The 15,399-nt window shown below is 36.2% G+C and overlaps 1 protein-coding gene across 2 annotated transcripts in view; it reads left to right on the top strand.

The window, feature by feature from the left end:
- Positions 1-12,253, top strand: part of UBE2K (ubiquitin conjugating enzyme E2 K) — a 71,983-nt gene extending 59,730 nt beyond the window's left edge. For both annotated transcript variants that reach the window (XM_035005109.1, XM_035005108.1), the window contains exons 5-7: positions 3,594-3,693; positions 7,799-7,927; positions 8,254-12,253. In XM_035005109.1, coding sequence (XP_034861000.1) covers positions 3,594-3,693; positions 7,799-7,927; positions 8,254-8,328 — 304 coding nt within the window. In that variant the 3' untranslated portion in view covers positions 8,329-12,253. The remainder of the gene's footprint in view (positions 1-3,593; positions 3,694-7,798; positions 7,928-8,253) is intronic.
- Positions 12,254-15,399: the final 3,146 nt, after the last annotated feature.

Genomic DNA, 15,399 nt, shown 5'->3' with positions numbered 1-15,399 from the left:
GATTTATTTTTAGCCAACTAATTCTTTTTTTTTAAAAAACCTCCCCCAACATTTCATTATGAAAAATTTGAAGCATACAGAAAACATAACTTTTTCTCATTGAGATTATTATGAATCAAATCTAAGATTTTTCTTTTCATATTGAGAGCAAACTGTCCCTTTCAACATGTTCATCTTTAGGTCCTTAGTTTCTGATTTTTGAAGTTGTAAGTCTGAGGTCTATAATAGTTTGTGTCCTCCCAATAAAGACTGTGAGTAAAACAAATAAATGAAATAAAATAAAACTAAATAAAAGAGGTAGAAAGTATAATAAAAACTTACAAATCTCTAAGGGAAGAACTCCTCACTTTAAAAAAAATTTTTTAGGGGTGCCTGGGTGGCTCAGTCGTTGGGTGTCTGCCTTCGGCTCGGGTCGTGATCCCAGGGTCCGGGGATCGAGCCCCGCATCGGGCTCTCTGCTCGGCGGGAGGCCTACTTCCCCCTCTCTCACTTCCCTGGCTTCTGTTCCCTCACTTGCTGTGTTTCTCTCTGTCAAATAAATAAATAAAATCTTTTAAAAAAAAATTTTTTTTTAATTTTTTTGACAGACACAGCGAGAGAGGGAATACAAGCAGGGGGAGTGGGAGAAGGAGAACAGGCTTCCTGCAGAGCAGAGAGCCCGATGTGGGGCTCGATTCCAGGACCCTGGGATCACGACCCGAGCCGAAGGCAGACAATGAGCCACCCAGGTGCCCTAAAAAAAAAATAAATCTTAAAAAAATAAAAAATACAGTTTTTTAAGGACTCCGGGTGGTTCAGTCAGTTAAGCGTCTGCCTTCAGCTCAGGTCATGATCCCAGGGTCCTGGGATTGAGTCCCACATTGGGTTCCTTGCTCAGCAGGGAGCCTGCTTCTCCCTCTGCCTGCCACTCTCCCTGTCGCTCTCCCTGCTCTCTCTCTCTCACAGATAAATAAATCTTTTAAAAATAATAAAAATAAAAAGTTTAAGATTTTATTTAAAATAAAAAGTTTTTTATATTGTAAAATATATATGACATAAAATTTATCATCTTGGTTTTTTTAATTGACATGTAACGTGGAAATCTTCACTGTTTTGGGGCGCCTGGGTGGCTTAGTCGTTAAGCGTCTGCCTTCGGCTCAGGTCATGATTCCAGGTCCTGGGATCGAGCCCCGCATCAGGCTCCCTGCTCCGCGGGAAGCCTGCTTCTCCCTCTCCCACTCCCCCTGCTTGTATTCCCTCTCTCGCTGTGTCTCTTTCTGTCAAATAAATAAATAAAATCTTAAAAAAAAAAAAATTCACTGTTTCATGTAAGTGTACAGATGAGTATTACTAAGTATACTCACACTGTTATGCTACCAGTCTCCAGGACTTAATTTTTTTAGAGCAATTCTAGATTCATAGCAAAATTGAGAGGAAGGTACAAAAATTTCCCATTATACTTCCTGTCCCTACATATACATACCCTCCCCTACTATCAGCATCCTCTGTCAGAATGGTACATTTGTTACAACTGGGGAACCTGCATTGACCTATCTCAATCACTCAGAGTCTTTAGTTTATATTATGGTTCACTCTTGGTGTTTTCCATTCTATACATTTGAACAAGTGTATGATGACATGTATCCATCATTGTGGTATAGAGTATTTTCACTCCCCTAAAAGTCCTCTGTGCCCTCTTCATCCTTCTACCCTGTCCTCTCCCACCTTTTCATCTTTCAGAACTGAAACCATACCTATTAAACAGTAACTTCCCATTTTTCTCACCCTCCAGCCAATGACAACCACCATTCTACTTTCTGTCTCTATGAGTTTGGCTTTTCTGGGTACCTCATGAATCCTAGTATTTGTCTTTTTATTCCTGGCTTCACTTAACATAATGTCATCAGGACTCATCCATGTTGTAGCATGTGTCTGATTTGTCTTCCTTTTTAAGGCTGAATAATATTCCAATGTATGTATATACCACATTTTATTCATTCATGGGTTGATGGAAGTGAGTTACTTCCACCTTCTGGCTATTGTGAATAATCCTTGTATGAACATGGGTGTACAAATATCTGAGTCCTTGCTTTCACTTATTTTGGATATGTACCTCCTTACAAGTGGAATTGTTAGATCATATGGTAATTCTGTGTTTAATTTTTTTGAAGAATTGCTATACTGTTTTCTGTAATTGTTCCATTTTGCATTCCCACCAGCTGTGCATAAGGATTCCAATGACTCGGCATCTTCACCAACAACTGTTATTTTTTGTTTTGATAGTAGCCATCCTAATGGATGTGAGGTAGTATCTCATTGTTTGATTTGTTTCCTTAATGATGAGGATATTAAGCATCTTTTTATGTGCTTATCAGATATTTGTATATCTTCTGGAGAAATGTCTGTTCAAGTCCTTTCTTCTTATTTTTTTTTTTTAAAGATTTTATTTATTCATAAGAGAGAGAGAGAGAGAGAGGCAGAGGGAGAAGCAGGCTTCCCACTGAGCAGGGAGCCCAATGCAGAACTCGATCCCAGGACCCTGGGATCATGACCTGAGCTGAAGGCAGACGCTTAACCATCTGAGCCACCCAGGCGCCCATCCTTTCTTATTTGTTAATTGGGTTTTTATTGTTGAGTTATAGGAGTTCCTTATATATTCCAGACATTAACCCTTTATCAGTTACATAATTTGCAAATATTTTCTCCCATTCTTTGGACTGCCTTTCACTCTATTAATTTTTATCCTTTGCACAGGAGGTTTTTCTCTACACAGTTAACTTTGATATAGTTAGACCAATTTCTCTATTTTTTCTGTTGTTGCCTGCACTTTCTATGTCCTATCCAAGAAATCATGGTCAACTCCAGTGTCATGAAGCTTTCAGATAAATACTTGCTTTATTTTTTTTTTTTTAAAGAATTTTATTTACTTATTTGACAGAGAGACACAAAGCGAGAGAAGGAACACAGCAGGGGGAGTGGGAGAGGGAGAAGCAGGCTTCCTGCCGAGCAGGGAGCCCGATGCGGGGCTCGATCCCAGGACCCTGGGATCATGACCTGAGCTGAAGGCAGACGCTTAATGACTGAGCCACCAGGCGTCCCTAAATATTTGCTTTATATAGATGCATGGATTAAGTGATATATTTTAAGCAAATAACTTGCTCTAGTTCAGAATGTTATGGACTGATTTCACACTTTCTTGAAAGTAAGAAATACTTGCTTGAATGGTATTTTACATGTTTTTGGAGTGGCACTGAAAGTTATATATACTAGTTTATCACTTTTTTTCATAAAGTTAAATTATGTCTAGAGAAATGGATAAAAAGTCAATGAGTAAAGCTGACCAGAAGGATATTGACAACAATAAGAAAAGCAAGTCCAGTTCAGGATGGTTTGACTTGTGTTAAAAAAAAAATAGACTCATTCATTCATTGTAAAGTAAAGGAGAAAAAAATATGATTGGCAGATATATAAATTTCTATAAATTACATGATTAAGATAAAATCTAGATTTTTTTTTAGCTTCAGTAGTTTTTATATTTTATTCAGAAAACATCCACTTTGCTTTTGTCATGCAGCATGTTCTTAACTGCGATATTTTCCTGTTTTGATTTTTAGGGCAGCAGCAATGACTCTCCGCACGGTATTATTGTCATTGCAAGCCCTATTGGCAGCTGCAGAACCAGATGATCCACAAGATGCAGTAGTAGCAAATCAGGTAAGGTGGCTGCTTTTGAAAGGCGTCCTTATATTTACCTATGAGTTTCTACTACTATAATGGTTTGCAGTATTAACACATGTGCGTAGTTCTATTGAAACTAAATTTGGAAGTGGTAAGATTATTTTGTCAGATGTAATAGTGAAAACTTTATTGATTTTTAATATACTAATTTAATTGGATATGTGATAGATGGTTTTTAAACATTAATGGAAATTTTCAAACACACAGTGTCAAAAGATTTATATAGTGAACACCCATATTCCTGCCTACATCTGGATTCTCTGAGATTTTACTATACCTGCTTAATCATGTGTGTATCTGTCTATCCCTCCATTTAGTGATAATTCCTCCCTGGTGATCATTTTTTGTAACTATAAATTTAAATGTATTTGCATGTTATAAAAATAAAGATAAACATATACATATTTTACACTAGTTATGGAACAGCAATGAACAGTCAGTTGATCCCTCTTTCACTTTTAAGAGAACTGAAATCTGGGACACCTGGGTGGCTCAGTTGTTAAGCGTCTGCATTCGGCTCAGGTCATGATCCCAGAGTCCTGGGATCAAACCCCGCATCCGGCTCCCTACTCAGCGGGAAGCCTGCTTCTCCCTCTCCCACTCCCCCTGCTTGTGTTCTCTCTCTCGCTGTGTCTCTCTCTGTCAAATAAATAAAATCTTCAAAAAAAGAACTGAAATCTGAGTGCTCAAAACACGGGCCACCCTACTGCAGCTATGGCTTTTATGTGCACAGAAAACAAAATGCCTGAGAAGCCATTCGACTTCTTTTCTTTTCTTCAAGTAGCACTCTCTTTGGAGGATCACAGTCCTGAGGTTCAGGCTGTAAAACATTTGCTCCATGTTCTCCCCCACCTGATGATAATTTTAACCAGCTCCAGCTGTGGCTGAAGTGGCATGGTAAAAGTTACGAAGGATCTTAAAATTGCCAAATGGAATAAATATTTTTCAGTTCTGATCTGATCTCCAAGGCAGAGGTCAGCGAATTATAGCTAGACTTACTATTTTTGTAAATAATGTTTTATTGGAATACAGCCACATCCATTTGTTTACCTTCCAGCCACAAGTGGCAGGGTTGAGTAGTTGCAACAAAAACGGTATGGTCTGAAAGCTTGAAATAATTATTATCTGGTCCTGTGAGAAAGTTTGCCAACCCCTATTCTAAGCTGTTAGGATTTACTGAGCCTCCCCCCCCCCCCCCCCCCCCACCGACCTAGAATTTTTTTCTTCTCTTGACTTCTGAGATACTACTCTCTTCTCATCTTGGTAGTTGTAGTTGTTCCTTCATAGGTTCCTACAATTATTTCTCTTCTTCCTCCTTTTAAACAGAGTTCCTTGGTTTAGACATTGTTTCTTTTATTTTCCATTACATATGGTCACTTGGATGATCGTATCCACACTGATACCACCTGTAAATTGAGAAAATGTTTAGGCTTGACCTCTCCCTGAGCCCAAGAGCCTATTCAGAACTGGATAGTTCTACGGGCGCCTGGGCGACTCAGTTGTTAAGCATGTGCCTTCGGCTCAGGTCATGATCCCAGGGTGCTAGGATTGAGCCCCACATGGGGCTCCCTGCTTGGCGAGAAGCCTGCTTCTCCCTCTCCCACTCCCCCTGCTTGTGTTCCTGCTCTCACTCTCTCTGTCAAATAAATAAATAAAAATCTTTAAAAAAAAAAAAACTGGATAGTTCTTTATGAATGTTTCATGGGGATACCTCAGCACATTCCCATACTGAACATAGAATCTTAAATCCTGTGAACTTGTCTATCCTTATATGATACCATCATCAGCTTAAATATCCAAGCCACAGACTTGGAATTCTCTATGCCTCCTTTTCTCTTGGTGATTGCATTCCCAGTATCTCTGTCATACATCTCTGATTTGCCTTAGTTCACATTTTAAAAAACTCAGGCACCTGGGTGTCTCAGTCGGTTAGGCGTCTCCCTTTGGCTTAGGTCATGATCTCAGGGTCTTGGGTTCGAGTCCCACAATGGGCTCTCTGCTCAGCGGGGAGTCTGCTTCTCCCTGTCACTCCGCCTCTGTACTCTCCCTCTCAAATAAATCTAAAAAAAAAAATTCTCAATTCAACTACTCTGATAGCTGTCCCTTCCTTGACCTCTTCCTCATCCCATCTTCTGCATTGATAACTTTTTAAAGTGCAAATCTTACTTTACTTTACTACTAAAAACCTATTAGAAACTGCTATCGGGGGTGCCTGGGTGGCTCAGTCATTAAGCGTCTGCCTTCAGCTCAGGTTATGATCCTAGGGTCCTGGGATCGAGCCCCACATCAGACTCCCTGCTTGGCGGGAAGCCTGCTTCTCCTTCTCCCATCCCGCTGTGTCTCTCTCTGTCAAATAAATAAATAAATCTTTTTTTTTTTTTAAAAAGGAAGCTCTGCTATCACCTACTTGGTAAATCCAGATTCTTTAGTTTATAGTCTTTCCATGATTTGAATTGTCTACAAACCCAGCTTCGTCTCCTAAATTTTTACTGTTTCTTGGACTCCTGCTTTTTCAAGATGATGTTCATTTCTGCCGGTCATTTCACTCAATCTGCCATGTTTCCTCTGCCTGGTTCCTAATCTTAGTAAACCTATTCCTTTCCCTTGAAAAGCTGTTCACTCCTTATTTTATGTATATCTTTATTAATACATTCTACTGTTGTTTGTTTCAGAGTGCTTAGAATTAGGGTTTTACATGCTGTATGTATGTACTGTTGATTTGCTTTTGGTAGTCAGAAGCATGGCTTGAATCTCAGCTTTGATTTCCTTTGACGTTCTGAGCCTCAGAGGCTGAAGTTGGACTTACAGCTTTCCTCTAGCTCCTCAAAGAGTCCAGTAATTTGACTTACTTCCTCATTAGGAATTAACAAGGTAGAAACTAGATTTATCATTTTAATATATAATAGAAGCTGATCAGTCTTAAAATATTCAGTACATGTAAAATACTTTTAAAAGAAATATTAAAGTGAATTGAACAGTTATTTTAAATTTATACTTCATTTGTTAAGTAATACTGGTTCCAGAGTATTTAAGAATGAATTTATTATCTCTTTCTAATGAGAATGGGAAGTCTTACCTTTTAAAAGTACTATGAGTTCATAAACATCTCAAAAGATGCTGTAAGTTAAGACTGCGTATTGAGGGATGCCTGGGTGGTTCAGTCGGTTAAGTGTCTACCTTCGGCTCAGGTCATGATCCCAGCGTCCCGGGATCGAGCCCTGTATCGGGCTCCCTGCTTGGTGAGCCTGCTTCTCCCTCTCCCTGCAGCTCTCCCTACTTGTGCGCTCTCTCTCTGACAAAAAAATAAATAAAATCTTAAAAAAAAAAAAAAAAAAAAGACTGCATGTTGAGTCAGTGGAGCATGCCAGTGGAGCATGACTGGCTCAGTCAGTGGAGCATGTGACTCTTGATCTCAGGGTTGTAAGTTTGAGCCCCATGATGGGTGTAGAGATTACTTAAAAATCTTTTTTTTTCCTTTAAGTAGGCTCCATGCCCAACATGGGGCCTGAACTCAAAACACCCGAGAACAAGAATTGCATGCTCTACCAACTGAGCGAGCCAGGTGCCCCCAAAATAAAATCTTTTGAAAAAAGGCTTTGCACATGGTATTTTCTTAAATCATTGTATACGAATACGGTTCTAGCAAAGCAGCAAAGTCTAGTTGTATTTTTTTCTGAGCTGTGGTTAATACAAAAGTCCGTCACATTTGTTAGTTAATGTCCATACAATTTTAGAAGCAAACAATTCTGTTTGGTTGTATAATGTTTGACACTTTGCAGTGTTCAGAAACATGTCTGTACCTCACTTCAATTAGTATTAGTTTTCTGTTACTTGTATCTATTGAAATTGGAGATTAAAGTTGATAAATATAATTGGTCTCTTTTTTTTTTGGTAAACACTTGTGAATCACAGCTTCAGGTCGGACCTTTTTTCTTGAGTGACCTAGTATGCAGCAGAAAGTTGAATCAATTACATTTTAAATGTAAATTACTTTTACTTAGAAAAAGCCAGTTCTTAGGTAATTAAATATTGAACATTGTGACTGTATTGTCATGTCATTCAATTTGTTTCTTCATTATAGTACAAACAAAATCCCGAAATGTTCAAACAGACAGCTCGACTTTGGGCACATGTGTATGCTGGAGCACCAGTTTCTAGTCCAGAATACACCAAAAAAATAGAAAACCTATGTGCTATGGGCTTTGATAGGGTAAGTACCAAAGGCTTGCTTATTTTGATATATTGGTTGAGTTATATTATTGCTGCAGATCCTTGGCTGACAAAAGTGGCTCAAAGATACTCTAAATCTAGTTTTTATAAACTTTCTTATGTTATTACAATCAGTGATTCTTTTCTTTTCCTTTTGCTAATTCCCCCCAGTCATTGGTTTAGAAGCTTTTTATGCACTACAAATACAAGGCAACTTAAAAAAACAAGAAAACAAGGTGTGCTTTCGCAATATAAAGATAGTGCGTGATTCAGTATTTTAAAAATATTTTGAGATTTGATTTTTTTGTCCCCTTTTCTTCTCTACAGAATGCGGTAATAGTGGCCTTGTCTTCAAAATCATGGGATGTAGAGACTGCAACAGAATTGCTTCTGAGTAACTGAGGCATAGAGAAAGAGCTGCTGATATAAGTCAAGCTTGCCCCTTCTTGAGGAGCATCAACATCTGTTATTTTTAGGATTCTGCATAGATTTCTTTTAAACTGGCATTCTTGCCTAATGATGTTATCTAGGCAACATTGGAGACTGAAAAAAATCCCTGCTCTGTAAATAAAGCTAATTAAACGTCTGTGTAAATTTAAAAAGGGGAAATACTTTAATTTTTTTTCTTAATAGTGTAAAAATTCTTTGAGCTAAGCTAAAACCATGGAAAAAACATGCTACTTTAGTGTTTAGCAGTGTACCAAGACTAGCAAGAGTTTGCTTCAGGATTTTGTTGAATAATTAAGTAATATTTTGAGTGTGTCAGGGCCATTCAAATTGTTGGTGTTGCATCACAGCTACCTTAACTGTTTTTAACATGGATCCTCTGTGCCTGTGAATTTACTTGCATGCTTGTACTTGACTTCTTAGGATGGGTAGCTGAAAAGACCACCATTTTAAGCATTTGAGAATTCTTAAATATGAGATTTATCCAGAATTGAAGATGGTGACCTATTCAGAGCCTTTTTGTCCTTGTCAACAGACTGGGACACCATATCTATTTTTCCCCCTCTTGCCACACACAGCTAATATTCTAATAGTAAATTTCTCTATATTTGGTGGAGAAAAATGCCGAGGGGCAGTATCCCTTGCTCCATTTTTAGGTCGTCCATTTGGAATGTTTTGTTACAGTTCTTCACTCTTAAAACTTTCCTATGTGAGTAATAATGTAAAAATGGAGCTGCCAATTTTGTTCCTCTTGCAAAAACAGTAAATACTTAATGTTGTAGTATTCCCAAGATTTAATGAAGGAACCCAACTTAGTTTTTCAGTGAATTTGACATCTATTTTTAAACTGATGAAATTTTCTTTGCGAACTTGCAAGGATGCAATCAACTGTTGGCAGTTTTTTAGCCTAATTTTGGCTTTATAGAGATTGCTTTATCAGGTACTTTACAAGTCACTCTTGCTTGCATTTGCCCCTATTGACACATGAAAGCTGTGTGGTGTTTTACTGTACATACTTCAGATACACTTAGGAATAGAAGTGTGTTATAAATCTAGCTTTCTTTATGATGTTTCTGATGAGAATTGAAAACTTTACCTTTTCTTGTACATAGTCAGACTTTCTATTCGTATTAAAGTTACATTTCATTCTAAGTTCAAAAGTTTGAAAATTATTAGTTTTGCAAGCTCAAACACTAATGTGACCATTTTATGAAGGCTGAAATGGATTTATGCAGGCAGTTCTATACATAGAAACACAGTTCTTATTAAATTTTCAGGACCAATGCAAATAACAATGTAATGGAATGAGAATGAATTAAAGTAAGGCTGTATATTGAAAGTCATATTATAAAAGGTTTGCTTTCTTCAAGTGTTATTTATCCTAAATTATAATCATTAAGTGTTTGGAAAATAGTTTTGAACCATAAATTCAGCATAATTTCATTTGACTTCTCAATAATCTTAGAAGCAATAAAAGAACCATTATTAAATATATTATAATGTTAAAGATGTGAAGGTTCTTCCAAAAACTTGTAAGGCTTTCCTAATTAATAGTAAGCTCTTGTAGTTGATATTATTGCATACTAAACACAAGTTGCTATGTTTTTTCCCCCTATATGTTTGCTTAAGCATAAATTTCTTTATACAATCACCTCCTTTAATTGTTATAGTTTAGTTACTTTCTAAAGATGCCAAAGGAAACAAGATTTTTCTTTATTTATTTTAAATAGCTAAAACCTTGTACTTTTCTTTATATTTTGAAGTAAGGTTGGGATTGTGTGAAATGTGGACAGTTTTGTTCCACCGTTGGTTAGAATTAATTTTTTTTTTTAGTGGAGGGTTGGCTTGGTAATATTTGGATTATTTTCAGTATCAAACACATCTACCCAATTTACTATTTGCCTGTATTATCAGGGTATATTTAATTGTCCTGTGGTTAGACAAAAGAGAGAATGAACTCAGAGGTTACTAAGGTCAAACATTACATACTTAGCTCTTGGAGGCAGCTGTACCTTTATACCTTGCCTTTGATTTTTAAGCACATTAACCCCATAGGTAATCTCATCCAACTGCAATTCAATATCCTCAGTGCCCAGGAAATTGAAAAGTACAATATTTGGTAAAAGAGGTTTTCCATAATGCATTTTTCATTTCAAAAATATATTTACCTCATTTACATTAAATGTGATAATCCCTCTTTCCTTTCTGGTGCATTTCCCACTGTCCTTCTATTTCTTGTTTTTCACTTCTCTACAGATAAATGTAGTTTTCCCAAACATAAAAATTAAGGCAATTGCTTTTTTTCCTCTGGTCTTACGGGTTTGGGAAACGGACACTAAAACTGCAGGTCTAGAGAAAAGGTACCCTGGTGGAAATTATTTTTATAATTCTCAATTTTGTGTGATTCATCAGTTGTAAAAGCCTCAAAAATTATGGTTAAATATATATATATATATATATTTAGTACATATATATATATATATATATTTAAATATCTCATTTAGGGCAGGCAGATTTGCTAGAGGTCGCTGATATTCCAGTAGGTTTTTATTATAATTGGGTCTATTTCCTGGGTATGTACCCAACTTTTAAAAGGACAAATACTTAGCTGTATAGTAGTATTTCACTACAGATTACTGAATGAACGAATAGCAGTTTGTCCCCCAAGTAAGTATACAGTAGGTAGTATATCAGTATTTGAGAACTTTGTACTAAATTAGATTCTCTGAGTTGGCTCCCTCAAATATTTGGAATTGTGACTGTGGTTTACTTAAACACGTAATACATTCAAGTATATATATGTTTGGATTCTGGGTATTTTGCTTTTGAGGAGAGTAATCTATGAAATGAAAGACTGACTTTTTTTCTTTTTGAAAGTATTTCACATTTGTGATTGTTGGTGGCGCTTAAAACTATGCAAAAATAATTTTTTAAAGTATAAGAAAGAATTGGCAGTTAAAGTGGATATTGCTTATTTATGCGCTGCAGAATGCAGCATATTGTGTTACTGCTTAGGCTGCTTATTAATAAGTTTATCGATGTGAAAAGCAGATCTTGGCTATAAGTGTATGCCTGATTTGAGCTTTTAAAACTCTGCAGTTAGGGTATGATAATGTTTCCACAGTACTTGTAGCAACACAGGAAATAAAGCATTTTTGTTGTTGTTCTAAATTTAAGATGGATTTGGGCAGGGAAGGGTTGGAGCCAGGTATATACTTCCTTGTACATAGATGGAAACAATGTTTGGATATGATAAAGGAAGCTGTCTGTTTACAGTTAACTTTATTTCATGGACTTTTACAAAATGATGTTGTATTAATCACTTTTTCTAGTTCAAGAAATTTCAATTCCAGGGTACAAACCATTGGTTTAAAAAACTTGCATTTCCATTCCTTTAGTACCAGTTTAAAATAAATGCTTAAGATCAGCTGTTTGCTATCACTGGGGAAGAAGGCAACTTGAAGTATTTACTGATAAATAGCCTTTTTCCCAAATGTTACTTTTCTGCAGTGTCTATCATATAATGTCACATGTTCTGTTTGCACTGTTGCAATATGGATCAAAAATCTTGTGGCATAGGGATAGGGGAATGTTAGTCTCTCCCTTGTCCTGTTTGTTCTGTTACTGCTTTATTGGACTGATCTACCCTCATAAGCCTGTGATCATCACCTAAATGTAAGTTGTGAATGTGTCACCTTTTGCTTGGTTATTTCAACCACGCTGCTATATATATAATCAGGTGTGGCACAGTTTATCAGTTTGGTTCTAGGGGGTGAGTGAATACAAATCATTGCACTGTGCTGTTAAACGATCCTTGTGTGCTTGCTGTTACCTACTTTTTACAGGCATCATAATAAAAGCTAGACTATTTCTTTGGGGGGAAAGAGACTTATTTAATGTAATTTAAAGACTTTTCCAATAGAAAATGAAATACTATTGAAAATAATCTATTTTTTAGCTTTCAGCAATTGATGGTGCTTTGTTGTGGTGTCTGCTGGAAGTCTACTGCCATTATAGGGATTCTCATTAACCTCACTGAGAAAGAACCTTGCTTGTTAGCTTCTCTAGATCTCTATTCTAAACAATCTGTTAGTGATGATAAATTCTGTAGGAGGGTCTATTCTGAGCCATTAACTTCCTGTAAGGGGAAAATGGGAGGGTTACCAGAAAGACCATTGAAGCAGGGTGGGCTATGGGTGGAGGGTTGGGTATTTGTCTTGAGAATTAAAAACTACGAAACACTTTTGTACACAACTGATTTTTTAAAAAATAAACACATTTTTAAAGATGTTGAATTTTTTTTCCCCCCCTTACTAGGAATTCTTAAAAATAAATGCATGCATGTTTTCCCCTGAAAATGGTTTATATCTTCTTTCTGGGTACTCATCTAGGCAGGCGGTTAAACTTCCACATTACTTTGAGCAAGAAAAAGAAGCAAGTAGGTCTGTCTCCTAGACAAGGTTCATAGTAATGAGCATATGATGATAAATGGGATAAATTATATTAGATCTTTGAATATTAAAATGTGTTGAAACTGTTTTAATTGAAGTTATTTATTTGAAAATAGAACATTATTTGGCTAGGTCCTAATCCAAAATTTAGAGTAATCCAGAGTGAATTGGTACTGAAGGTAATGTTTATTCTGTTTTCATCTGTGCACACAAATAGTTCTGGAAAGGAGGGTGCTTGTTCCCATGGAAAAGACTCTTGAATTGTTTCAGAAAGTCCTGGGTTACTATCCTTGGATTATCCCCTGCCTCTAATACTGATAACTAAAAGAGGCTATATTGGTTAGGGTTTGTACTAGTTTTTTTACATGGCAAAACTGATTGTTACTTTATGTCTCTAGGGCATTCATAACCAGCTTTCAGCAGACCTATGACTTTTCTGTAGCCTGGAGATGGAATTGCTCCTGACTGGAATACCAGTATGAAGTGCTCTTTTCATGGAGCAAGCTGGATCTTATTATCATATTAAATCAAGAATAACAGATGGACTTCAAGTGAGCTCTCATACCAACCCCTAGCAAAGGATGGTCAGATTTTTAGGGTAGTAAACACTTGGTATAAGTTTTGTTTCAGTCATCAAAGAATTAAAGATTTTCAGTGAAATAACATGAATTCTCTAATATCTCTTAGGAGTATGTCCTACAGTAATATACTATCCATGCATTCATGTTGTAATGTTCATTTTACCCCATTTCAGTAAAAAGACATTAAAGCACAACTGTATTCTAATCTCCCTATTGTAAAGTACCTTTTAATAAGATACAGAACCAAAGTCAAAAAGGCCAAGCTGTTTAAATACTCAGTGTACAATATTTATAGAGCCTTTTATTAATATAGGTAAAATAAGACAAATACTAGAAAACTTGGACATTTGAGAAACCCAAAGTATATTTTATTTCTTACAGAGTTAATATACCTAATACTCTGTTTCTCATTTATGGCGTAAAAGCTTTGCTGCATGTACAGATTATGCCTAACTTGATTTAAGGGCAACTAGTAGTGCCTTTTCTTCACTCACACAACTCACATACAGCTTTTTAATTATTGTATTTATTCCTTGGTTCATTTTTAATACGTGAAGTACATATATTCCTTTTTGTGCACATTATTATTTGCATTATATTGTTAGATGAATGACCTTGTGTCCTGAGCAATATTGAGGAACAAGAGTAATGGCATTGACATTGCACTGGTATCTTCTAACCATATTTATAGGATTGTATAATTTTAAGGGAAAAGGGGAAGCTTCCAGGCTCGCTCTTTTTTTTTTTTAATACAGAAAACTAAATGACTTGGATACCTAGAGTTACAGGGTTTTTGTTGTAGAAACCCCATCATATTGTTAATTTATATGTGCCTACTACACTTGGTAGCGTTTTAAGACATTTTAATGCTATTCTTGTTTTCCTTAAAACTAGGAAATATGAAGGGATCATTTGCAAGCATGAAAAGGAAAACCAGTTCAGGTGGGAGTAAGGTCTTCAAGGAAAGTGTACCCAAACCAGTCAAATCAATGGTATGAATTGAACAGAATGTTTTGGTAAACTAGCTTCAACTGTATTTAAGGTTCCATGACTTCTGTTGAAGTTGCTTTACATGCACCAAACATACTATTTTCTCTTTTTGTAAGAATGGAATAAAGAGCAGTGTTCTTGGTTTATGGAGCCCATAGAAGATGATCTTTTAAACCACAAAATCTAATTGGCCCTAAAGACCATTTTATTACATTTGTTTTAATATTTTTATTTTAATATTTTATTCCACTACAGATACTTCAGTTCGTAATTGAATAATGCACACTTCTGTTTCTATGAGAGAGGTGTAGCTCATTTCAAGTTAACCTAAGATGTCATGACATTAAGGTAAAATCAAAAGGCAAAATTTTTATAAAGGAACAAATGTGGGGCACCTAGCTGGTTCAGTAGGTAGAGTATGTGACTCTTGAACTTGGGGTTGTGAGTTCAAGCCCCATATTGGACATAGAGTTTACTTAGGAAAAAAAAACAAAAAACGAATTCAGGATGATAGTCTGCTGAGGTGATTATTAGCATGGTTGATTTTCCTTTAAAAAATATGTTTTCCAAATGATAAACATGCATTTTTAACAACGAGAAGTAGTGAAGAGTTCATAATGGGAAATCTGTAATCCTCTTCCTACCTGTAGTACTAATCCATTGAGAAAGCTTTTAAATGTTTCTGGTTTTCCTTTTTAGGTTACCTAACACTTATATTAATTACATTTCTATTCCATCAGTTATACATAGTATCTCTTCACTCCCTATTTTTGTCCCTAATCTTCATTTAGTACAGATAGTCCCTGACTTTCAGTGGTTTAATTTAGTTTTTTTGTTGTTGTTGTTACCTTATGATGGTGCAAAAGCAATTTGCATTTTTTAGAAACCATACTTAAAATTTTGAATTACTGTCTTTTTCTGGCTTAGTAGTTTGCAGTATGATAGTCTCTTGTGATGCTGGGCAGTAGGAGTGAGCTGCAGCTCCCGGTTAGCCACGTGATACG

This window comes from Mirounga leonina, unplaced genomic scaffold, assembly GCF_011800145.1.
Source record: "Mirounga leonina isolate KUSES-001 unplaced genomic scaffold, KU_Mleo_1.0 Mir_129, whole genome shotgun sequence".
NCBI classification, from domain to species: Eukaryota; Metazoa; Chordata; class Mammalia; order Carnivora; family Phocidae; genus Mirounga; species Mirounga leonina.
This window is presented reverse-complemented; position numbering and strand designations above follow the sequence as displayed.